We start from the raw sequence: 24,727 nt of genomic DNA on the forward strand, positions 1-24,727 counted from the left end.
AAAAGCGCGAATTTACTGTATTTCTCTGTGGCCCCACTTCAATCAGCTACATTTAGATGTTGTTGTCCGGTTTGCCATGGCTGGCATGGAACGCGTTTAGGAAAGGAAGGTGTTTTGCAGTGCTGCTTGTAGTCTGAATATCGCAGAATCCCTTGGCTTGGTGAGTGCATTTAGCCAACAGCTGGACTCCGGTTTGTCACTCCATGTAAAAAGCAAAAATCCCCTTTGCTACACCAGCATAGTAAAGCCAAAACCTGGATTTATTGTAGCAGCATACCTGAGAAAAAACAGTTTGTGTAGCCAAGGAGCAGGCTTGTTCCACAGTCCTGTTCCACATATAGAATGTGTATGCACTGACCCAAATCACTTAACTAATATTATGTTGATTACTCTTTATTGTTATTTCTGAAAGCTCTGTAAATCTCTGAGCATCAACTAAGCTTTTTTCCTTTATTTGTACCTTTTTTCCCCCCCCAACTTAGTTTTTCCAGTGGTCTTAAAGAATGTTACTCCAGTTGTGTCCCTTGTCCCAGAGCAGGATTTTAGGAATAAAACTCATGAGTTTACTCACACCTGCTGTCCAGACGTCTGTTGCTAAATGGATTATTTACAGGCAGTGAATTAATTTATTCTTGCAGTTTTGATGCATTATGAAACCTGCTCGAATAAGAATTTGGAAGGTCAAAGAAGTCGAAAACATTGTTCCTTCTTCAAAGTGAAATGATAACTGAATTATTAATGATTTCAGAAGTAATCAAGCATGCCTTGGCAAGAGAGAAAGCTCCATCCTATATGAGCAGCCTGGGTTCAGGGTCCTTTTTGTGGACAAAATCTACCCCCAGTTTTTGAAAGCATACATGGGCACTATTTTCTATTGAAGGGCTTTTGAAAATATATATATGTATATATTTTAATTACCTAATCTGTGTACCTCTGTAAGCCAGGTGAAAAAATAATAATAAAAAAAAATACATAGACTACAGTGGGAGCAAGTTTGGAAGATTAGTTTCCTAATTAATATCTGTACAAAAAGTGCTGAAAAGTTCATTCTCTCTGCCCCAGCTGAGTGCTGTCTCCTATGTGTTGTATGTACTGTGTGAATGTTATTTGCTAGCAAAAGTAGATGTTACTTGGACTTCATTATTAAGTACAATCGGTTCAAAGTGTTTTTTTACTTTAAGAGGGTGGTTACTTAGAAGTTAGTTGTAATGGAAATCAGTGATGTTTTACTTTATGAAATGCACAGTGTTCCCGCTGTAGTGATGCGCTTGGGAGAGGGGAGTTGTAATGAAAAATACAGAACTTCCCAGCATAGCTTCCAACCTGAGGTGCTCTAAGAGACCTCAAGTGTACTTTACTCCTTGATTTGGGTGTCAAAGTCTAATCTTAGCCTTGGTAGGACGGCTTTAGAGTAAGGTCAGTCTAGATCAGCTCAGAAATTGTTTGCCAAGCAAAGTGAGGAGCCTGTGGTTGCTTGTGGACCAAAAATCTGTCTGTTGGTGTACTGAGTTATTATGTATATGTTAGTAGTTCTTTTTCTCACTCTTTTTCCTGGGAAAATGATGTGTGCGTGGCTTCGTATGCAGCAGGAATTGCGCTGTTGAGTTGAAATGCAGCAGTGTCAAGAATATATTTAGCCTGACTCTTAAACACATACGGTTAAACCTCAAAAGGATGGGAATGCTTCATTAGAAAACGTGGACAGACGGCTCGGTGGCGTTTGGCTGTGTTATTTATTCCTCTAACATCGCATCTCTTACGTGCCTTACGGCTCTTGTGTAAACTGTCCTCCTTCCCATCTGTTTATCTTAATAGATGCTTCCAAAATCTGTTTAGCATACTTATTTAAATAATTTAAAAAAACATATATCTGCGTGAATTCTATTTCTTATCAACTTCAGTAATGCCACCAACAGTCTACATTAATCTATACAAATATTTCTGCACCCGGGGTTCCTGTTTACCTCTGCTTTTAGCAGGCAGGAGCTTGCTTTTCCTCTGCTTTAGGGAGGGGGGCCGTGGTGCTGAGCCCAGAGCGATAACCCGGCTCGTCGGGAGGGTTTATGTCTGGGACGGCAGCGTTTCTCACATCTGGCTGGGCTCAGGTAGCTCGCTGGCAACCTCTGTAATCGTTAAAAAGTTAATTGTCCAAGTCTTTTGTCCTTGAGAACTCCATGGTGCTGCAGGAGTAACTGGAGCCAGTTCAATGCGCTAAATAAGGTGATGATTATTTACAAGTCCTGTTGATTGCAGTCAAGTAATTTCCTTCTGTTACACTGGAGTTGTGCTGATGCTATATAATGCAAATGTGTCAGTACAGTAAAATGTTTCCTTAGCGGCTCTAGTACTTCAGTAAGAACAGGAGTTTTGAAAACCAAGTTAGGACAGTGATGACACTTCATCTGGGCTGTGAGGGGTGGACAGCGCTGGAAATCACCCTTCTGAGGGTGATAAATCAGGAGGAGAGAGAACCTCTTCCTCTTTTTCTTTTACTTCAGGCTTGGACCTGATGCTTGCGTCAGCTCTCGCTCTCACAAAATCTCTCTGACCTGGCACAGTGATAATTGCAGTTGAATTTGGTCACACATAAGAATTTCCCAGCCACCTGCTCAAGCTTTTGATGTTTATTTAGTTAGATGTATGTGGTGGTACAGGCTTTTTAAACCTGCGGTCTTTAGGAACACCTCAACTACCTAAAGCTTTTAAAGCATTTTGTTGTCTCGGGAGTATTTTGTTTTATGTTTATAAGCATTGAAATACATAACTATTAAAATAATCTTTCCTCAAAATGAAAACTAATTTTTCAACCACCTTCCAGGTCCCTTCTCTAATAATTAACGAAGTTATTTCCCACAAAAATTTATTCTGAACTGATACTCACAAGCTTGGAAAAACCTATAAATATGTTTTGGTTTCAATTAGTAGTTAAAAATATTATTTATCACTTTGTGTTTGTTGTATTTGCTAATCAGTTCAAGGCAAAGTGCATTAAGTTTTCACATTCGCTTCAGTTGTATGTTTTAAAACCCCAAATGTTGTTTGTAAGTACATACAGTTTATATATGATGTACTGTATCCACGGTAGTTTGAAAACCAGCGAGCATCCCTTGCCCGAATTCAGCACAATATGTTGATAACACTTTGGAGATGCTGGAGTTTGATTCTGAAATGCCTCATTGGTCCATGCCTGGTTGTCATGAAATGTGCATTGTCAAAATAAAATGATAATGTGTAAACATTAGTTCCTGTAGCCCACAAGAAAATGCCACCTTTCATAGACACAGGTTTTAAATTTTTCTGGCATAGCTGGATTTTAAATCTGTGTTGGCTGTGGTATGTGAGCTGTGTACCAGATACATAGAACAAGCGTTGCTGTTTCTGTTACTGCAGAGAAATGGTTCATCTGCCATACTTAACTGTGCCTGGTGCTGTCCATAATACACTTTATCTGGTTGATGGCAATATTAGTATGCCAAGAGCTACAGCCTTATTGATAGTACAGAGTTAATTATGATTGGAATCAGGCTTTCTCTATGCTAATAGGAAAGCAAATTTAAGCGGCTTTTATAGAGCAAATAAAAGTAGCCCGTTTAGCAAAAGTTCTGCTCGAATTTCTAATCTCTTTAAGGGAAAAAGGCTTATGTGATTTGCATGATCCTCTCCCCTCTCTCTGTCCATCTGATTTGGCGAGGACGGTGACCAGGTGTGCGAGACGCCCAAGCTGGCGCTGCTGCAGTGGAACCAGGGCGCGCTTTGTCCTTAAAAATGGATGGACAAGTATTTCTATTATTGGTTGGTTATTGCTGGCACTTGTGTACTTGCCATTGCTGCTCCCATCGCTGCTCTAGCCCTGGTGACTCTTCTCTGGCTTTTCTGACTCCTAAACTCTATCTAAAGGGAAGAGCGATTTAGGTGATTTGTTTGTTTTACTCCACTTAGTAAAACACGCTGGTTTGTGGCAACTGTAGTTGCTGGTTTGTTTGTTCCCCCATTATTGCACTGGGACAGGTGCTGTCACAAGATGGGGACTCCGCCAGCTGGCCTGAAGTGAAGTAGCTGTAGTTGTGGCTGCTGGAGCCTGCAGCTGGGATAAAACACGATGGGAATCCCTACATCCCCCTCAAGTCATTAGGAGGTTCCGAAATATTCGACGTTGGCGACTGGATGACAGACAAATGTGTGTGCTCAATGAGGGAAGGGCAGAACTTTATGTAATACAGCAAATGCTTTAGGAAATGGCCTCAAGTTGTGCCAGGGGAGGTTTAGATTAGATATTAGGAAGAAATTCTTCATGCAAATAGTTGTCAGGCATTGGAACAGGCTGCCCAGGGCAGTGGTGGAGTTGCCATCCCTGGAGGGGTTTAAAAGGCGTTTAGACGAGGTTCTTAGGGACGTGGTTTAGTGCTAGAGTTGGGTTATGGTTGGACTTGATGATCCCGAGGGTCTCTTCCAACTGAAATGATTCTATGATTCTATAGTTGTGCCACCCCGTATGGCAGCATGAAACCAAACAGCATCTTTTATGCCACTCACCTTCCAGTGTTTCCAGTTCTTTTGAAGGCACGAGGGCTCGGATGAGGAATAGCCCACCTAAAGCACATCAGTGGTCCTCTGATGCTGAAGGGATTTGCGCTGGGGTTGGAGCTGTCTGTGCTGTGTCAAGCAAGGCACGAGCATCTCAGGAGGTGAAGCCTTTCACTGTTGGTGGTGTGGGAGGAATCAGAAATGGCACATTAAGCAGTGTCATGAGGTCACCAACGTGACGTGGGATCACAGACCCGCTCCTGGGGAGCAGCTTCTACGACCATTGGGCAGCACAGCAAGAGCGAGCTTTGGATTTGAGAGGGTGATGTTGATGCTTTCCAGGTACTTACAGGGGGCTCGTTCCTGGGGTGGCAGCGCTCACACCAGAGCCTGGTGGGACAGTCGTGGCGATGTCTTTGTGACATGAAGTTCACGTTGGTCTCGCAGCCGTATGGGAGATGGAGCTGGGCTGGGCGTGAAAACGCACACAAGTTTTCTGTGAGGTGAAAGGGATGGAGGAAGGAGAACAACCCATGTGCTCAGGCTGGACGCGATTCGGATATGCACGTGTTACCTGGAGAACGGGATTTGTTCCAGACCAGCGGAGAGGTTGTAGTACACAAGGTGAATGATGACAGGGACATGGAAGAGAGGTTGCCACCCAAACACACGGTTTACCTAAAGCTGTGATGCATTTACTATGGAGTTTACATAGTCATTTTGTACATAGTCTGTGGATTAAAAAAAAAAAACAACTGTGGAAATTCTGTGATTTGTTTTAAGTGCTTCTGGGAGTCTCAGAACTAGTGTGTGTGACTCAAGTGTTTTAGCTCTGTGCCCCTTGAAATGCTGCGCTGCTGGTGACAAAGTTAGTGGGGAGTTTTACTGCTTGTCTGCCTTGTCATGTTGTGATGGTCTGCTTGAGTTTACACTGTCTGGCTAGTGGGGAATCTGAACATCTTCACTGGGCTCAGAAAGTGTGGTTCTGCCTTTTTTTGGTCACTGCTTCTCCTCCCTGTTTGTGCACAGTCCTCTTGGTGACTTAAATCGCTGTCTTCTCCAGACAGGGTCGGGGAGCGAACAGGAATCGTTTTGTGTCAGCAAAGATGCTCGTTCAGCTCACAAACTGGGCTGATCATAAACGTGTGGTGGTGGTGGTAGGAGATTCAGGATATCTGCAGGCACATGGGGTTTGTTTTTGAAACAGTGACAAACATTGCCATCCATTTCTTTCTCATTCTGCTGATAGACTCATAGCATTAATTAGTGTAATGATTGCTAACTGCACATTTTACATTTTCAGTAAGGGCTGCTGAGCTCCTGCTGTGAGAATTAAGCTGTAAAGATTGCGAATAGTAGCGTGCTGAGGATTTGTTTAGTTGAAGATAAACAGATTTCATTGTTTTGAATTACTGAATAACAGTATTTAACATACATGTTAAAGTTGCAAACTTAAACATTTATATGTGTATTTTAATGCCATTCTTCATTTCTCAGTATCTGATAATATTTTTGCACTACAAGTTTCTCGATGTTTCCGATGTACATGTTTAACGATTACATTTTAATCACTTATATGCCAGTAGCTGCAGTTTTGTGAAAACCTGTTTTTGAAGTGATAGTTTCACTGGGCAAGTCCTGCAAAAACCAGTCCTGAAACCATCTACTAGCAGATTCTTGAATGGATTTGTGTGTGCGTGGTGTTTCATTTTCTTTGTATATTAGCAAAGATAAAACCAAACTGACTTAAAGAACAAAATGCAACTATGCCATTCATTGTGTTTGATGTTTAGACTCGGGATTTCTACCATACTTCTGCAAGCTTTGCATGAAGTGTCTCCTAAAATAATAAAGAGGGGTGGAATGGCTGGTTTCTTCTTGCAAAGCTTGGTAACTACATATTATGTGCTCGGATTACTGCAGTATGCAATCGGTGCATTAAGAACAACGTGAGTGCAAAGTTCTGCATTTTGTTTACTCGCAAAAATTTTAATGTAGAGTGGAATTAGAGGTAGAATTTCCCACAAGAAGTGGGGAGAGAGATGGGAAGAAATTCACAGTTACAGGCATTTGGCTCTGTTAAAATGAGTGGTGATTTTATTGTGTACACCTTATCAAGTGACCGTGTTGGTTTGTATGGTTCTTGTTAATAACTTTTGACCCTGTCTCGGGCTGAATCAGGTATCACTTGTTCTACCGAGTCCTTGTTATCCTGAATGCTTACTCCAAAGTGTCCATGCAACTGCTCACTTTTAAGATATGTACAGTGTAAGTGAAATGTCCACGAATAATTAGGATTGATAGTGTCTATGGTAAAAGTTAAGCTAAGTAAAAGGCCGAAACTCTGCTGGGAGATAATTGCAATATTGGAAATAACAGAAGGTTGCCCTGAGATTTCTGCGGACTATTCATAATAGTTTTGGAGTGGGATCAAAGACTCACTTAAAAGTAGGACTTAAATCTTAATGTAATCTGATTGTCAGCAAAAGGAATCAATGTTTATAGATGTTACACAAGACTAGCTTATTACAGAACAGTATTGCGTTTATACCGGACTTTACTCTCTTCAGGTACTTTCCAAACATTTAATTGTGATAAAAAATCAGCAGAAAATGAATGCATTATATTAAAAAAATCTTGCAATGCAGAACATGGGAAGTGCAATGCTTAGTTACTAAAGCTTCAGAAAAGGTAAGAGGGAGATGCACAAAATTCAACAAATTGGCAGGTACAAAGCAAATTTCCACAGTTTGATCCACTGTTAATGCTCCACTACTTTTTCTTCACTGTAATAATGGATGTTTTGTTAAAAGTGTAAATCCTTGCATGGTTTAGGGGTTCAGTGTTCTCTGTGGGAGCACTCATCGCATTATGAGATTGGAGCGATTACCTAGAAAGCAACAGATACTATGCAATTCATTGGTTTTCAGGAAAAAAATAAACTGCAATACATTTTAAAAAACCCCAAAACTCAAACAAAACCCCTCACCCTTAAATTAGTGCTTTTGATTTGGGCAAAATTGTTGTCTTCTTTCAAACCAAATGCTAGGTAGGTTACGTTTTTTGTATGTCAGATGCTTATATTCACCTGTAGATCAATCTCACTTGATCAAAGTCCCTGTGGTTAATCCCTGTGGTTAATAAAATGTATTTCCCCACAGCCAAATAACCTACATGTAATATCATCTGGACGTTTTGGTCAATAAGAAAATTGACATGTAGGAGAGGGTGTTATATGAGCCGCTCTGTCCTTTGCCTGAGATGGGGCCGCATCTTTCAGTTGCTGGTGATCATCTCAGTCTTAGGAGGGATCTTGAGTTGGGATTTAACCAAACCAAACACCACATATCAGCTACAGAAATAGGCACTTTGGAGAATTACTATGTGAAAATCAAGCAAAACCCATGGACAGCCCAAAGCAAAGCCAGGTTGCTGATTTTTAAAGGAGATTTAATGCTTAAAGTACCTTAAAGCTTAAATATCCCACTCTCTGTTTTCCAGACAGAAGCAGTCTCCGCCAGCCAAGAAACCAGCAAAAATATTTCACCATGGATGTAGACGATGAAGAAAACATGAGTAAGATGTGCTTATTTACACAGTAATAAGCTATGTGATAATTTCTGAAGGTGACTTTTTCTCATGAGCACAGGGATGACTGCGAAGAAACTTCAGAAGTACAAATTTATGTGTTTTGAAATACAGTATAGAAGAATGAATCACAGCTTTTGCATTAAATTATTTCAATACATATGGTTATATGCTAGTCTAGTTATACCTTGTGTCTCATATTTTTCTTCCAACAACTGACTAATTACACAAAGTATTTTCCTAGTAAATCTGAGAGTTAGGGACTGGTCAGGAGGGAGAGGCCGAGACCAAGGAGATGGAGCCAAACTGGATAAAATAAATGAGGGAAAGCAACAATGGGGGAAGGAAAAGCAAAAGGAGGAGCTGGAAGAGCTCCCACAGGTCTTGTGTGGCTAATTATTCTCATTAGGTGCTGATTGTTCCAGCCCTGAGCTACTGAATTACTAAAGTGTGTTTAAACACAGAAAATCAAATATAGTGATCATCCTGATGCATCCACTAGTGAAGTGTTGCGAGGCTGCTGATTCTGTGGTATAATTAAGGTCTGATAACCTGCGGAGAAAAGTGTTCTCATTAAAACATTATAAAAATATTTTTACTATTTTATTGACCTTTCAACTACATCTCTAGATCTCTATATCATCTCTAGATCTCTATATCATCTCTAGATCTCTATATCATCTCTAGATCTCTATATCATCTCTAGATCTCTATATATATTTGTGAGAGAAATGTTCTGTTGCCACTATGCTCATGTGCTGTGCCCAACTGTAAATAGTTGTGTATGATACAATAACAACTTATTTTTCCCCTAAGTGCCAATGGCAAAACAAGACATCCCTGGCAAAGCCCAGTGGTGCTGAAGGGTTGTAGTTCAGTCTGAAGGCATCACGGAACATTTTTAATGAGAGATAAAGAAGCCAGATTATTGTGGTTAGAAAAAAAAACAAACTCAAAACCCTAAAAATATTAACTGCCCCGGAATGCCTGTTTTTTTATTTGACTGAAACAGTGAAATCAACTGGAATATGCTGGCTAACACTTTCTGTTCTTTGGTGTAAGCAAAGTTACTTCAGATGGATGCTTTGGCTATTTCTAGAAGTGATTTCCCTGAGCGAGCGTTCAATAAAGTAACAACTGTAACTGTATAATTCACATAAGTGGGGTTTTTGTTGTTTTGTTTGTTTGTTTGGGTGTTTTTTAGTTTTTGCATCTTTTGGGTAAAAATCCCATTATCTCAGTAAGGAGTATATCTGAGTCTTCCAAAGATGAAGAAAATATATCTATTTGCAGGGGCATTCTGTAATTGTCCTTAAGCAAAGCACTCAGGTTTTGTGTGCTCCTGGTTTGTTGTTTGTGTTGGTGGTGGTTTGGTTCTTGTGGGGTTTTTTGGTTTGTTTTTGTGTGTGTGTTTTTATTATTTTTGGGTTTTTTGGTGTGTGTATTAGTGCACCGATATGCAAAACCATTCATGGAACTCGCTGTCTGGACGGGAGGCTGGCTCCATGTGGTCGGTAAGGGTTTGGGACATGCATTTTATAACCAGAGTTGTCTCGCAAAAGCGTATTTCGAGATGTCATATGTACCGTGTGTTTGAAAGGAAGCTACAGATAACAATGGCTGCTTGGATGAGCCCGTGTAATAGAAGGTGCAAGAAGACCTTCCTGCATCTGTACATCCACACAAACATCATGGATTTGAAATGTTAAATCATCAGATTTGCTGGGGAGAAATCAAAGTGCAAATTCTTAAGTTCTTCCCCTTGATTCATGCAAATATTTTTTTGGTAAAAATTTTTATCTTTCTGTATTTTTATCTCTCTTTAAGCTTGTGAAGTACGATATCAGAAGTTGCCCATTAAATGTTTTATTATTTTATGTAACTCCTTTTTGGGGAAGTATCTTACAGGAAAGGAAGGTGGGTATATGCAATATTTGTAGCTTGCAGTTGCATAACTAGAGTTGCTCTGCAGAGGCCAGAATTAAGTGTATTGGTTTGGCTGAAATGTGAGATAGCAATGAGGTTACATTGATGTCCCTGAGAAAACACAATATTTCAGAGTTCAGGTTTTAAGGTCTTCTTCCTTTATTTATTGAACATGGGGAAGATGTTACAAGAGACTTTGGGAAAAACTTGATTTATTTATTTTTAGAATGTTTTTATTTGGTTTTCTTTTGCTTTGCATGGCGGGTATGTCTGCAGCACCGCAAACACCCCAGAAATGTGTGCTGGAAGCTCACCTGCCTATTATCTCAGTGTCAAACCAGAGAGCCTGTCAAAGCATCAAAAATAAACCATTTGTGAGGTGTAAATTCACACTTACGTGTCCTTATTGATGACCCTACAGGCAAGGGAGAAGTGGAGCATTTTGCAGGACGCTTGGGACACTACCATGTGGCTGTCGTGACCTTTCTCTTTGGTCATTTTCCCTCTTTCTCTAAAAAGATGCTTACATGTGGTGTATGTTTTTTGGAGGATTTTTTTTTTCCCCGTGGATGTTTTTTATGAAAAAATGACTTGTTTAGAATTTCCCCAGGCTGGTAAATGAGAGCAGCAGTATAACAGATAGCAAGAAACATCTTTTGGTTCAGCTAAGAGTCATTCGAAATTTAATTAAGTGTGCTCCAGATCACACACAGCAGGGAGAGTGTCATCTCTCGGCAAGCAGGTAATGGAAGTTCCCCAATGGATAAAGCATCTTCATTACAGACACTTTTTAATTACAGAGAGTAAAACCAAAAAATAAACGAATGCACTCGGGTGGAAAATTTCTTTACTGCCATGAACATTTCCTATGCCCTTTTCTTTTGAGCATTCTCGGGTTTGTAAGCCTCTCAAACAACATTTCAGGAGCAGGACTTTCCTTTTGCTGAAGATACTGTCAGCTGTGATTTTTACCAAGGCAGCTGCCACAGATGTCAGTGAAATCTCCACTCAAAGCTGCCAGCTATTCTTAGTGAGTAGCAAATAAGCTACTCTTACGAAATTTGTATTGTTCTTAAATCATGGGCAGTATTAATGTTTAAGAAAACATGATCCTGTTATCAAGTGTTTGTGTCTGTATTAATGCTACTTTAAAGTGCTGAATACACAGCAGCCACAATGGACCTCGAAGGGCTCTCTAAAGCATTTGTTCCTTGAGAACTGAAAGACTGGAAAGTGCATAGACTTCAAAGTATATTTAAAATCTAGGATTAAGCTGGTTTTAAAGCTCTTGATTTTGGGGCATGTTAGGAGATCCACTAAGACTGTGTAATCTTTCTGAGGCAAGATATTTGATGTTAACATATAAATGTTTAATAAAAAATAAAAAGGGATAATGAAGAGCCTTTGTTACTGAACACAGACACTTCTTTTTTATAATTCAGATGGTATTTTTTTCCTCCTGCCAGCTCTCCCCCCTATGTTTTATGCTTACTAATAGTATTTTAACATTCACAGTTCTCATTTTCCTGCCTTACTTTAGCTGTGATGCTGACAGCACAAGGCTTAATACTAGTTTCAAAATCAGACTGATAGACTCTGAAATAATCCAAGCTGTTTTTTAGAATGTGCATGGAGTGGTTGTCCACGTCTGCCATGACTTCTGCTTTAGAGCAACTAAATTTTGCTCCCAGCCTGAGCTGTGATGGGATCCTGAATCAGCCAGAGCTTTTGGGGGGTAAGGATGAGTGAGAGACTCCCCAAAGTCTTACAGTCTCAGCTTCTCTAAGGGGGTGAGATGCTTGGAAGAGGGAGAGTGTGGGCTGGAGAAGTTACTCCGTGTCTGAATATGGACAAGATTAAAGGAGGTGGCTTCTCTGACTTTAACAGGTGGTGGTAGCTAATCTTGAGCAATCTGTCAGCTCTTCTCCAGCCCTGAGGTAATGAGGAGACCTCAGCACTGCTGGGCAGGTCACACTAAAGGACCAAAAGCTCATCTTCACCCTCAGCCTGAGAAGCTGTTGCTCTTCCTTGCAGTCTGGTGATTCTGTGCCTTGAAACAAACCTGAGTCCTTCTGCTTGGCATGGAAAGTCTTTTTCTTTCCATCACGTGTAAAGCTGAGATTTGCATCACCTCCTCAATGCAGAAATTCACCTGCCTTCATGGTTTGACCCAGGCTGCTCGTACTCCCTGCTTGCTTGCTCTCCTAGTTTTTCCCACCCTGCATGTTCTCCAAAGCTAACAAGCCTGGGAGCTCTCAGGCAAGGAGTAGTTTTCTTCCCTTCTTTCTCATTGAGACGAGGTAAGTGTGCAAGTTTGTCTCCTGCATCCTACAAGTCCCCTCTCTCTGTCAGGTCATCGTTTCCCCTGGGTGGATTAAGAAATTCCATCAGCTGCCATACATGCATGTAAAAGTTATCTTCTTTACATTCAACCGGACTACGTTCAACTCCTGTTTTCCTTCTGTGATTTCCACAGGCCCTGGTAGTAGTTTTCATATAGAAAGAAAGGTAAAAACAGAGGCCGTTAATTAGTGTCCATGAAACTATTCGTGTTTAGCCTAAAAGTCATATTGTCTGATAGCAAATTCCTGGTGCCACTAATATGAGCAAAGTTCCAGAAATGGTGTTTTAGATGAGGTGTAATTTGGAGATTACAGCTTCAGGTAAGAAACTCACTGTAAGGAAAATTTAAAAATTCACTCTCTCCTTAGATGCCTTTACCATATATATGTATATATAAAAATATATGTATCTGCCTGAACGCTGTGTATTGACAATTGTGGCCCTATAGCACACATTCTGCAGGCAATATAATTTGTGGCTGAACATTACAAGAGATACTTTATGAAACTTAGCGATTTCTAGCAATGAAATGCTTCAGAATATTTAGTGTTTCATTCCTGACCAAACTGAATTCACTGGAATTTAATATTCAGTACTGTACACTTCTTTGTTGTGCTACTGTGATTTAACAAAATGTGTTCTACCTTGGCTTTTTCTTTTGATCTTTTTTTGTCTTCTTTTTTTCTCTTTGAGCACCGAAAGGAGTAACCTATCGAGCTTTTGCTGGAGGATGTTATAAATGAAAATTTAGTAACCATTCCATCAGCTTTGTAACCTGGGTGAAGTGATGTGTGCACGGCAGGGGACTCTTAGGGAAGACTTGAAGTGTGGCTGAACTTGTTACTGTGAAAAACACTTCCACCTTGGTTTGCTCTCATTTCAATTAGTATTTATCACCTAGTGTCAGTGTAGATGTAATATAGACATACTGAAATTTTGGAACAGAAGAGATAGAAACGCTTGACCTAGTAAATTTGCCTTTTCATTCACAAACACCAATATAAAGCAGAAATAATTAATTTCCTTAGTTTCTTTATCAGGATAAAAATGAGGTCTTTGAAAATATAATTCTTTAAATATACCTCTGATGTATCATTACCCCAACTTTCTACTTTAGAAAAGAAATCATTACATTAATAATGTCTTCCCCCCCCCCATTAAAATGTCATAATTGTGATTGCACAGCTTTTTTCACACTTCTTTATTCTTCATAGTCTTAAGAGTTATTTGTAGTCGTAAGAGGAGATCTTTATTGTGATTTTTGGGTTCGCATCTCTGTGACAGCAGTTTTCTTACTGTGCAAGGAATTACAGAATAGCTTGTAAATGATAAATATAGGGTTTCCTAATAGAAAAGCCTGAAAAAGAATTGAATTAGAAGAATATGAAACAGCTAAAGAGAAACAAAAGCATTCAAACACTATTCAGTCAAGGGACCCAGCAAAGCACTGCCCAGTTTTTCGTGGCTCAGGTTGTTTGTGTCATTTTTCAATTTGAGCAATTAAAATCACTGAGGGGAAAAAAAAGCAATATGAATAAAATAGAAATAAAGTAGAATTAAGTATCCATCTCCTAGTACTGGTCTTAAGCATCCATTTTTACTTTGCTAATAGTAGTTCTTTGTTTTATAGGCATAGGCTGCTATCAATTATATTTCTAGTTTAAAGCATTTTTCAGGCAAAACGTAACTTATGAGTAAAAGTTTTGTTCCAGCATGGTTTAAGTGCCAACAACAACGAAAGGTGCAATGTTTTATTGCTAAATGCTTGTATCAAATGGGCAGTTTGAAAATCATTCGTCAACGTGTCACTTGAACTATCGAGAGGTTGTATCGCACCATTATCTCTGATCGTACCACAGAACGTTTAACCTGTGAGCACACATCACTTAACCAGTTACAAAGAGAGATAAAGGAATCTATAAATTTTGCATTTACAAGGTCCTGCAACGAAGGCATTGTAAGTTACTCTTTCTGGGCACCGCAGGTTCCAGCAGCACCGACGTTAAAGAAAACCGCAACGTGGACAACGTTCCCCCCAAGGACGGTGGCGGGCAAGGCGCCGGGGAGGGGACGCAGCTCTCCAACGGCGGGGGCAGCGGCAGCCGAAAGCGTCCTTTGGAGGAGGGCAGCAATGGCCACTCCAAATTCCGCCTGAAGAAGAGGAAGAAAACGCCCGGCCCCGTTCTGCCAAAGAACGCCCTGATGCAACTTAACGAGATTAAACCCGGTTTACAGTACAAACTCCTTTCCCAGACGGGACCGGTCCATGCTCCCATGTTCGTGATGGCGGTCGAAGTCAACGGGCAGGTGTTTGAGGGGTCTGGCCCGACGAAGAAGAAGGCCAAGCTTCACGCTGCCGAGAAGGCCCTGCGGTCTTTTGTCCAGTTTCCGAATGCCTCTGAAGCCCACCTGGCCATGGGGAGGACTCTGTCGGTCAACACGGACTTCACCTCCGACCAAGCAGACTTCCCCGACACCCTGTTCAACGGGTTCGAAACGCCGGTCCCTTCCGACGCATCTTTTTACCTGGGGTCCAACGGGGACGGGTCCTTTAGCTCTGGCGGGGACTACGGTTTGCCGTCGTCGGCCGTGGCCAGCGGCCTTTCCCAGTCGCCTCTCCCCGCGCCGCCGCCCTACCCGTCCGCCAGCGGGAAGAACCCCGTCATGATCCTCAACGAGCTGCGCCCGGGGCTCAAGTACGAGTTTCTCTCGGAGAGTGGGGAGAGCCACGCCAAAAACTTCGTCATGGCTGTGGCGGTGGACGGTCAGACTTTTGAAGGCTCGGGAAGGAATAAAAAGCTGGCAAAGGCCCGGGCCGCGCAGTCGGCCCTGGCGTCCTTGTTTAACATGCAGCTGGACCAGACCCCGTCCCGACAGCCCATTCCCAGCGAGGGGCTCCAGTTACACTTGCCGCAGGTGAGGAGCCTTTTGGATTTTCTTGAGGTCTTCGGGTAATGACCAAGAGTAGCCAAGTCGTGCGTATTGAGTCAGCTTAGAGCATTTCTGCTGTTTATTCTGCTTCCGTAGTTGTGTGTGTGCATATATATGTATGTATTAAGTGATTTATCCACTTACGGCTTCTGATAATTGCGTGAACTCTTTGTATTCTGTTGGATAGTGAAGAGGCTTTGTTGCTGATGCTTTTGACCACGTCACACAAGAGAGCACCAAGCCCAGCGCAGTGCCAGCTTGGATTTGGGTTTGTGCTGACGAAAGCTGGAATCACATCTTAGGCAGCAAGACTTAGATGGAGTTCAAGTCAGAATTACTGCTTTAAGTAAAATTATCATTTGACAGAGCAGTTTTTAGCAGGGAAGAAAACCATTCTTCTCTGCAAACCGAAATTGTTGGCATTAACAGAGCTGAATAACAGAAGTCAAGGGCAGATTAAGTGAGGCTAATGCAGTTGCCACATATTTTCAAGGTCTAAATAAATGACACACTCGCGGTGCACGTATCCAAGATGTGTGGTCAAATAGCTGTCATCTAAAGAATTGTGCTCTAATCAAATTAGTTCATAAGCATATGTGAGTTGCTTAGGCAAGTAAATCTGGATGAGAAATAGTTTAACTTAATTAATGAACTAGAGGAAGTATCAAACATACCAGACATTGATCAGAAATTTAAAGTAGCTAGAAAGGAGTAGTTTTTACAATTTTTTTAATGAAGAAAAAGCCTCCCTTATTTGCTTGCTTGTGTTTCTCAAGCTACAGAAATGATTGTTCAATTGCCCTCTTTCTACTGTGTCTCTTGGGTCTTTTTAGTGATATTGTGTGCCTGTCTAAATTCAAATACTTGCCTATGACTTTTTTTGCAACTTTCTGTCTGTTTATTATGAGAATTTCAAGGCTTTGACTTTTCTGTCTCAAAAACGTTGTTTTAGATTTAATGAAAATTACAAGATATTGGTCTGATTTGATAATGTGGGTTTGAAGAGCGTAACTGGATGTTGTGGCTGTTTTAATTGTGCTGTTCCCTCACAATGCATGGGCAGTATGAATCATTTAGATATTCCTTTATGCCCTCTTTTTTAACTTTGCACAATTATTGACTTATTGATGAATGTTTCCATCATTTTAAAATCTAGAACCCAGTGGACTTTAGATTAATGCCAAACATACTGGGTAGGAAGGGGGGGTTGCTGGTTCTGCCCCACATAGACCCAATTCCAAGACAGTTATTTATTCAGAGGCTTTTGATCAACTTGTGATCATTGTCATCATTGTCCTTTCTGCACTTCGCTGTGTTGTATTATCCTGCTTTTAATTATAATTAGCTGTCAATTTACTGGAATTACATGAAGGTCTGTTACATATTGGTGATTTTGGTCTTGTATCTATTAATGATTAATAAGGGGTTTAAGCAATTTGATGTTTTCAGGTCCTGCTTTATTTATCTTTTCTTTTAACTCTGTGAGTTGTTTTATTTTTTGACAAAGTGTTTACTCAGGATGTGCAAAGATGTTATATCTGGAGATAATCCTATAGTGGGTGAAGTCACAAACCTCGGAGAATCCAGGAATGATGTGAGGATAGGATTTATTATAACCCATAGACCAAATAAAATGCCAGTTGTGTTGGTAAAAAAATGGAAGCTAGAAACATGCAAGGGGAGTAGAAATCCAAATACCAAATGCTCAGTGGTTGTGCCAATGGTGATGTTGGAATTGGCTGCCTGGGTGGCAGGTTCAAAACCTGTCTGTAGCTGGTGCGTTAACTTGAGGTGCCTTGAGAGGAAAAGTGATAGAGTGGGAAGAGTGGAGAGGAGGGAAGAGATGATCTCTGCACTGGAGGTTGTCAGTCTTGCTTTACAGGGACTTGCCTCCCCAAAACAAAGAAATCTTTTCACGGTTAGCTACACCTTGTAAATGGATAGCCATCCTCGCTTTACCTCCCACCCCTCCGTGTGGGGGGTGACCTTGTCATGGTTCTGCAGCTGGTAGGTGATGAGAACTGGAGAAGACAGTGAAATGTGAACAGTCTTTTTAAATCTCTTCTGAAAACAAAAGGGTCACGTGTTTATAGATGAATTGTGGAAGCTGATATGACCGGCTTTCTGAAAATTGCTTGTGCAAAACCCAAATCTGATTTCTGGGGAAAAGAGTATTGTTGAGCACTCAACCACAGCAAGAGCCACACTGGTATGGACAGAAGCTTCTTCTCACACATCATTCCCTCCCCAATGCCATGTCCCTGCCAGCAGCCCCAGCATCAAGGTTTGTAAGGGATGCTGGTGCTGGCCTCGGCTGCTTCCACTTCTGGGGCCAGTCCTGCCACTGAACAGTGCCTTGGACATCTCAGGAGCTGGGGCAGGAACATCCTTGGACATCTCAGAAGCATCAGATGCTCTGTTGGACTTGGCATTTCTTGATTTTTAGTCTCTTTAACCCCCAGAGAGAAATCTCCCAGACATCACTTGTTTTCTCTCCTTTTTCTCTTTTCTCTCACACACTCTGTGCTTCCCAAGGAGGGCGATGAAGGGTCTCACACCTCTCAAAGGTGGGACGGTGCTGTCCCTGAAAGAAGTACTCAAGCCAGTACCAAATGCCTTGAAAAAAATATGAGAAAAGGACATATTGTAGCAGTACTTCCCCAGTATGTGCTTCTAACCTTCAGCAGTTTGTGTCTCAAGAAGTTTTTCAGCCAGAAACCTTGTCTTTCCAGCTGAGAGCCTTTGAGTTTCTCCACTAATTACAAGCCTTTCTTGAACTTCTGTAATCTTTTAGCTTCCATAGCACCTTGTAGCAGTAAATTCCATTGTGTAAGTATGTATTGTGGGAAGAACTGTCTCATCTGGTTTGTTTTGAACATGCATCCTGGTGTGCCCTTTGGGGAAAGTCGGCTGGTCCAGGCTCCCGGCATCACTGATGGGATAGGCTTCCATCAGACGGTAGGAACTTTATTTAGGTAAGCTTTATTATGATACATCCCAGATTTCCTCAAAGTGTTGACTTAGAAAGATAGCTGATTATTCAGGATGCAAAGAGGCGGAAATTAGAGAATTGGAATTGTAAATATTGAAGCTTAGAAATCATGATTTAGATTAGTGAAGGCTGGACTATTGTGAGAGAAAGCAACTTGCAGTAGGCAAATAAGCAGTGTAGCTGCAGATGAAATTAATTTTTAAAGATCCACTAGAGGGAATACTTTCAATCATTCACCTAATTGTGTTGCAAATTAAGTTTATCCTGTATATCATTGTGGACAGACATTGAAACAAAACGTTACGCAGAAAGAATGGAGTCATAACCAGTACTGCAGGGGCTACATTTGCTTTAAGTGCTGTGTTAATCCTGGTTCAGCTTGGGGTAGGGAGAAACTATAAAAGAAGTATTAAAATATAGGAAAGATATACAAATTAATGATGAAAATTATTTGAGATCTTGGAATTGGTGAGTAGTATGTTGGAATAATTGCTGTGGGTTTGGCAGAAATGTAAAGGATATGTTTGCATAAGCAGGGCGAGAATCTACTGCCAGGTAGCAGTTCCTTTAAATAAATGCAGGAAACTTTGGAGCACTAGAAAATAATTACCCTGTTCTGTTAGTGTAGATATGTCTGCACCTTGTCTGAGTTGCATGTGCTGGTCGCTGTCAGAGGAGAGATGATGGACCTTGATTTTGGTTCTCACCCACTGTTCATCTGGCGTGATCTCTGTGTCCCGCCAAGGTCTTCCTTCGGATCCAGACAGACCTGAACTTCAGCTTCAGGGTATTGTAAAATACGGCTGGTCAGGGTGGTTCTGCTACAACATTGCTGCAAGATAACCAAAATCAGTCTGTATGTGTAGAAGTGAATTCACTGTAACTTCATCAGAGAAGGGAACAGAGCACCCAAAATAGCTTTCAGCTCGCGTGCCTTGACGAGCAAACTGTCAGATATTTTAGGCCTTTCCTTTTTTGAATTACTCAACTTTGAGTAATGATTTAATGCAGGAGCCAGGGTAGAGAACCCGTGTGTCAGATGCTAGGGCACTCACTGCGAAGGTGAGACACGAGTTCCATTTCTGTTCCAATTAATATTTATTTGTATGAAAGGGAGTAGAGCCAGAATGAGAAGTGAAAGAACTCTACCCAGGCTGGTCAGTGGCCTGGGCTTGACGTGGAGACAGCTTTCAAGTCCTTCGTTTTGAGATGGGGACAGCAAGGACATAGTTTTAGGCCAGTAGGTCTTGTTCCCGGTGGTTCAGATCTCTGTTTGCAGCCTGCCTTATTCTTCCATGCTCTTAGTGACTCTGAACTATGTTAATGTAATAGACCACCTGGGAGAAAAGGATGATTCTTCCCATTTATTGGGTGAGTATATATAACTAAGTATAATATATATACGCATATAATAGCGTTTGTTCCTCACCGCCTGCCTGTTGTCATGCAACTCAGGTTTCAAATAGAATAAAACAATCTTTAATATATCTGCCTGTTCTCTGGCAGTGATTTTTTTGCCTCCCTGCCCAGTTCCTCCAGTATTGTTCGCATCTCTAGTGGTCAGTTTGTCTCACATGAGTTCTGCTTAGTCCTTCTTATCAGCCTCCCCAGTGTGTGGCTTCATGTTCATTCGAGTGTTTTTAGGTTTCCTTGCCAGCAGCTTAGTTCCACGCTGTTTGAGATGCAGCCCCATCCCGTCATTCTGTGCCAGCTTACATCTTCCCAGAGGGACTCGCCGTGTTCTCGCTTGTAAACTGACGCCACAGTTTCCTCTGCTTTTCTTATAATGTGAAAAAAATCATCTTTTTTTGTAAAAAGCTAATGTATCCACCCTGTATGCAAGCATGCTGTTCAAGTAGCCTTTTGTCAGCAGTGTTGGCAGGTAAGTTGACCGTGGGTTTTTTCCAGAAACACCTGGCAGTTTCTGTTCCCACCTCTTGACGAGAAGTTCCTCAAGCCAGCCCTGGTTCCTCAGCCTTGGTTTGGCCATGTGGGGTGATGATCTGTGTAATGAGTTTCGGTGGTCCTGGAAGAAGCGTTCCTCTGTGTTCACCTTTGGCAAATGGTTGGGTTTGATTCAGCATTTTGAAATCGCCCTTTTTGGTATGTGTTGAACTTTGTGGTTTTGTGTAGCTCAGTGTTGGAGAAGACTCCCCCAGTTACCAGCCATCACGCTCACTTTTTTTTTGGAGAAGGAGTGACCCATACTCTTTATTACCTGGGTGGCAAGCCTGTCTGGCAGCCTTCAAAGCCTCTTTGTTCTCAGGTCCAACCCTCATTGGAAAAGTTTGTTTCAGTAGTTCTGCAATAGTATATGCCATCATAATGTCGTTCTACATGTTTTTACATTGTCAGTTGCCAGACATGTTCTCCTGTCCAGCATGTCGTGATGTAAGATAGAGCAAACAATATATATATATATTACAGAAATGAGGGTGTAAAACTTGCAGCTGGGAAGCAGTGTCCATAATTATGCAGTGGGGCTATAGATAAAACACTGGAATGGGGACTCTGTTTCTTGTTCCTGCAGTGATCTGCCTGTGTAGCTGCAGGGAGGTTAATCATTTAAGTCTTTTGTGTATTAATTTTCCATTTCTAAAACCAGGGTGAGAATAAAACTGTTGCTTGTTATTTTTCTTTACTGTATTTACCTTAAAGTTCAGCTATTTGCATTAGGTAAGTACTAGCATGATTAAATGCAGATTTTGTGCTGTGTGGTCACAGTGCTGTAACACAATTTTTACTCCAGCAACAAAACGACCTTATTTGAAAATCAGTGCCTGACCAGCTATATTTGTAGCATCTGAGCAAAACTGCTTTCCTGAAAAAATTTTCAATCTGTTAATAAGAGTTTCTGAATTGCAGTTCATTTAAATGCATCGAGAAAACTTGTATTTGCAATGTTGAGAGTCTTCTGACTCTACAGGTTGTGCAATTGCAAAACATTGACCAAAGGCTGGTGCAGATGTGACCCGAGTCAGCACTGAGTGCTGGTCACTGTCTGCACTCGGGGTCTGGCAAAGGGTGTCGAGCTCTGAAATCGTGACACATGAGCTTTAATTTTTGCTTCCTCGGCTGCTGCAGCTTTTCCAGAAGGAAGTGAACATTGAGAGCTCTTTCACGTTATTTCTAGGCTGTCGGTTCTCATGAGCGTTGTTAAGAAAATGGTGGCGAATCAGGGCAGGACTCTCAGCCACAAGCATCATTTTGGGCTCAATGTAGTTACTTACATTGGATGCTCCTGGGTGTATAAGACATCTGCATGAAGCTGGTGAGTGTGACAAAGGACCTGTGTCCTTCTGGTGTGTCAGGCTGTGGGCCAAGTGGTTACCCTACAATATCTCGGGTATCATGGGCAACTGGATTACGATTTTTATATCTGGTGTTCTGAGATAGGGACCTGAGCTCCCTCCTGGCCCTGTCCGCTCCTCCTCTCTGGCTGCGTGTCCCTTTGTTTTCAGTTTATTTTCAGGTGAAAATTCAAGAATTTAATCTTGACTCATCTCCTCTAGCTGTTTGGTTCCAGCCGCCTTAAAAACAGCAGTTGAGATTAGCTGCAGTGCCGAACTGAACCATCATTCAACAAGAGCAGGACTGGTATTTTAAGTTTTCCTTAAAACGGGAATTTAGCCCCCCTTATGGTCTGACCCTGCTGGTGGGACACAATGAGGCTCTGACTGTTACTGTTCAACTTTTCCTGATGGTGAAAGAGAAAAACCCTTCCAAGTTTTGAGATAGTTTATTTTGGGTTATACACCAATGACATTTTTCTATTCCTAAATTTGCATATGTCCTGTAAAAATAAGAAATAGAAAGCGTTTAACTAGTGTTGAAAACAGATTTTGTTCTTATTTATGTAATAGCTAGATAATTAATTAATTCAGTTGTTATAAAAGGTTTGCATGTTGGTTTGAGGAGCCTGGTTTCTGCACTTCAATCTTCTTGTCAGGTCCGATGTTGAGGATACTGAAATGATGTGTTTTGAGGTTTGAGCATGAAAGCATAGATGTATCTGTCTATCCAGTTGTTCTCCTGAGCCTCAAATGTTCATAACCATCATGAGCATTAGGTGCTTTGATGCTTGGCTTAGGGCTGTCTGACCCTGTTTTAATAGAAGTGGAGCACACAGAGCTTTGCTTCCACTTCTCAAGAGCTGCAAGTGTTCAATATGCCTGAAAATTGGACCCAGCCACCTCCTTGACATACAGCTGATGCCCGATGTCCACTTGTTTAATTTATTGTGTTGAATCATTTAAAAGTGCAAATCTTTATAACGTAATGGTGCTGTAATTTTTAAGTGATTTGTTTAATTTTCTAATGCGCATTTCTGTGTGATCCTGCAGGTTTTAGCTGATGCTGTTGCACGCTTGGTTGTAGATAAATTCAGTGATTTGACAGAAAATTTCACATCTCCACATGCACGCAGAAAAGTCCTCGCTGGAATTGTCATGACAACAGGTAAAGAACCAGTACTGAAATATGTTTTTACTATTTAATCTTCAAGGTGCGCTAAATATAGCAATTAAATCTTGGCTCAAGATAATTACAGGAAAATTAGGCCTGCAAATACCTGTTTTTCCACCGAGTTCCTGTCTTGTGCCTGAGTGAGGCATCTGAGATAATTCATGCTCTACAAAATACACATACCTTTTAAAATGAATCCTGCAACATTTGGAAGGTAAATCTAAAATCAATTTCACTGCATTGGTCACTCAGATGGTATGCTTGGGTTTTGACATATCGTGTAAGAAATTATGCTTGCTTTCCAAGTTAAGGTTTTGCACTTTAAGTTATTCTTGATATATTTTGTTCTTAGCACTTTGTTTCTCTGTTATTTAGTTCAAGTATCTGAAGAAAGTAGCTTGTGTTTTGGCAGCTGACGCTGGCGTGCATATACAAACGACATTAAGGTCGTGGTTCTTTGATTGCTGATCTGACTTTGCCAGATCACCCGAAACAGCAGAGTTCTGCCCAAAGCTGGTCTGCATCCATGCTGCTGTTGAATTTTCCTCATACCCAAGGTTTATCTTGGTCTTCAATCCACCTCAGCCCTTGATGGGACATACATTTTGGGCCTGTCATGCGATGTCCCGATCAGTTGTACTAGTCAGTGATACATGTAGAGCCATGTTTCTTCTGAGTGGTCTGCATGGAAAGTGGACCTTGGGCATTTTTCTTGGTCCTTCAAGCTGCATAGTAATTTCCCTTGGGGAGTTGGACAATGCCAACTCTTTCCTTCTGTGGAGATCACACAGAATCACACAATGTCAGGGATTGGAAGGGACCTCAAAAGTTCATCCAGTCCAATCCCCCCGCCGGAGCACGAACACCCAGATGAGGTTACACAGGAAGGTGTCCAGGCGGTTTGGAATGTCTGCAGAGAAGGAGACTCCACAACCTTCCTGGGCAGCCTGGGCCAGGCTCTATTACCTTTACTGAGAAGAAATTTCTTCTCAAATTTAAGTGGAACTACCTGTGTTCCAGTTTGTACCCATTGTCCCCTGTCCTACCATTGGCTGCCACTGAGAAGAGGCTGGCTCCATCCTCATGGTGTTTGAGATGTTTGTAGGGGCCTCCTCCACAGAGCAGACATTTCATTGCCAGGGTCTGAGGATGCTGGTTAGGGTAGATAACCACATGCTTTAGGGACCAGAATGTGACAAGGGGACAGTGTAACCCAAACTCTGTCACAAGACGTTTGTGGTGGGCTGACCAGGCCAACAAACACCAACCCAACCTGTCGCTTGCTGCCCTCTCTGGGGACGTGGGGAGAAATGGAAGGAAGGTGAGAAGACTCATGGGTAGACAGCAGCTGTAACCTCGAACGTCCTCTTATTTTCCCGGAGCTCTCGTTGCTGAACACAGTGCTTATGGGCTGGGATGCCCCTTGGTCACTGTGGCCCAGCTGTTCCATGGGCAGGAGAGGGCAGCTGGGCGCATGTTCGTTTTTATTTTTATTTTTTTTAAGGCCACATATTTCATCAGGACTTGGAGCTCAAACAGCCTGAATCTCAATTACGTTTTTAATGCCTCAGTTACCAATTCCCATGCCAATTGCTAGCTACACCCCTTATATTGGCATTACCATCGTGCAGCCCAGGTGGTTACAGGAGGATGCCCAGTTCTGGGTGCTTGGGCTGCCTTGAACGTGGTTATTCTGCTTTTCCACACCGCAGTCACTATCCTGCAGGAGGAAGACAGCAGAAGGTGTTTGACAGGCTTGGCCGCTTTCTGCCTCTGCTGATGAGGCCTTGAGAGCCTTAGAGGGATTCCTGTGGCTTGTTGGGACTCTTTTTGCTGAGTGTTTTGCTAGAGGGATGTAACATTTTGAACTGCCTGAATTCTTCATGCAGCTGACCTTTATTTTTTGGTGGGATAAATGTTCTCTGTATAAAAACCACCCAAAATATTGTTTTAATTCTA

General features: G+C 41.6%; 1 protein-coding gene across 1 annotated transcript in view; it reads left to right on the forward strand.

The window, feature by feature from the left end:
- ADARB1 (adenosine deaminase RNA specific B1) overlaps positions 1–24,727 on the forward strand; it is a 61,258-nt gene that overhangs the window by 19,627 nt on the left and 16,904 nt on the right. Inside the window, exons 3-5 of the mRNA XM_082055238.1 lie at positions 8,026–8,100; positions 14,366–15,297; positions 22,648–22,762. Of these exons, the coding sequence (XP_081911364.1) occupies positions 8,073–8,100; positions 14,366–15,297; positions 22,648–22,762 (1,075 nt within the window). The 5' untranslated portion in view covers positions 8,026–8,072. The remainder of the gene's footprint in view (positions 1–8,025; positions 8,101–14,365; positions 15,298–22,647; positions 22,763–24,727) is intronic.

The sequence above is a fragment of the Streptopelia decaocto genome (assembly GCF_964273445.1).
Source record: "Streptopelia decaocto genome assembly, chromosome: 6".
NCBI classification, from domain to species: domain Eukaryota; kingdom Metazoa; phylum Chordata; class Aves; order Columbiformes; family Columbidae; genus Streptopelia; species Streptopelia decaocto.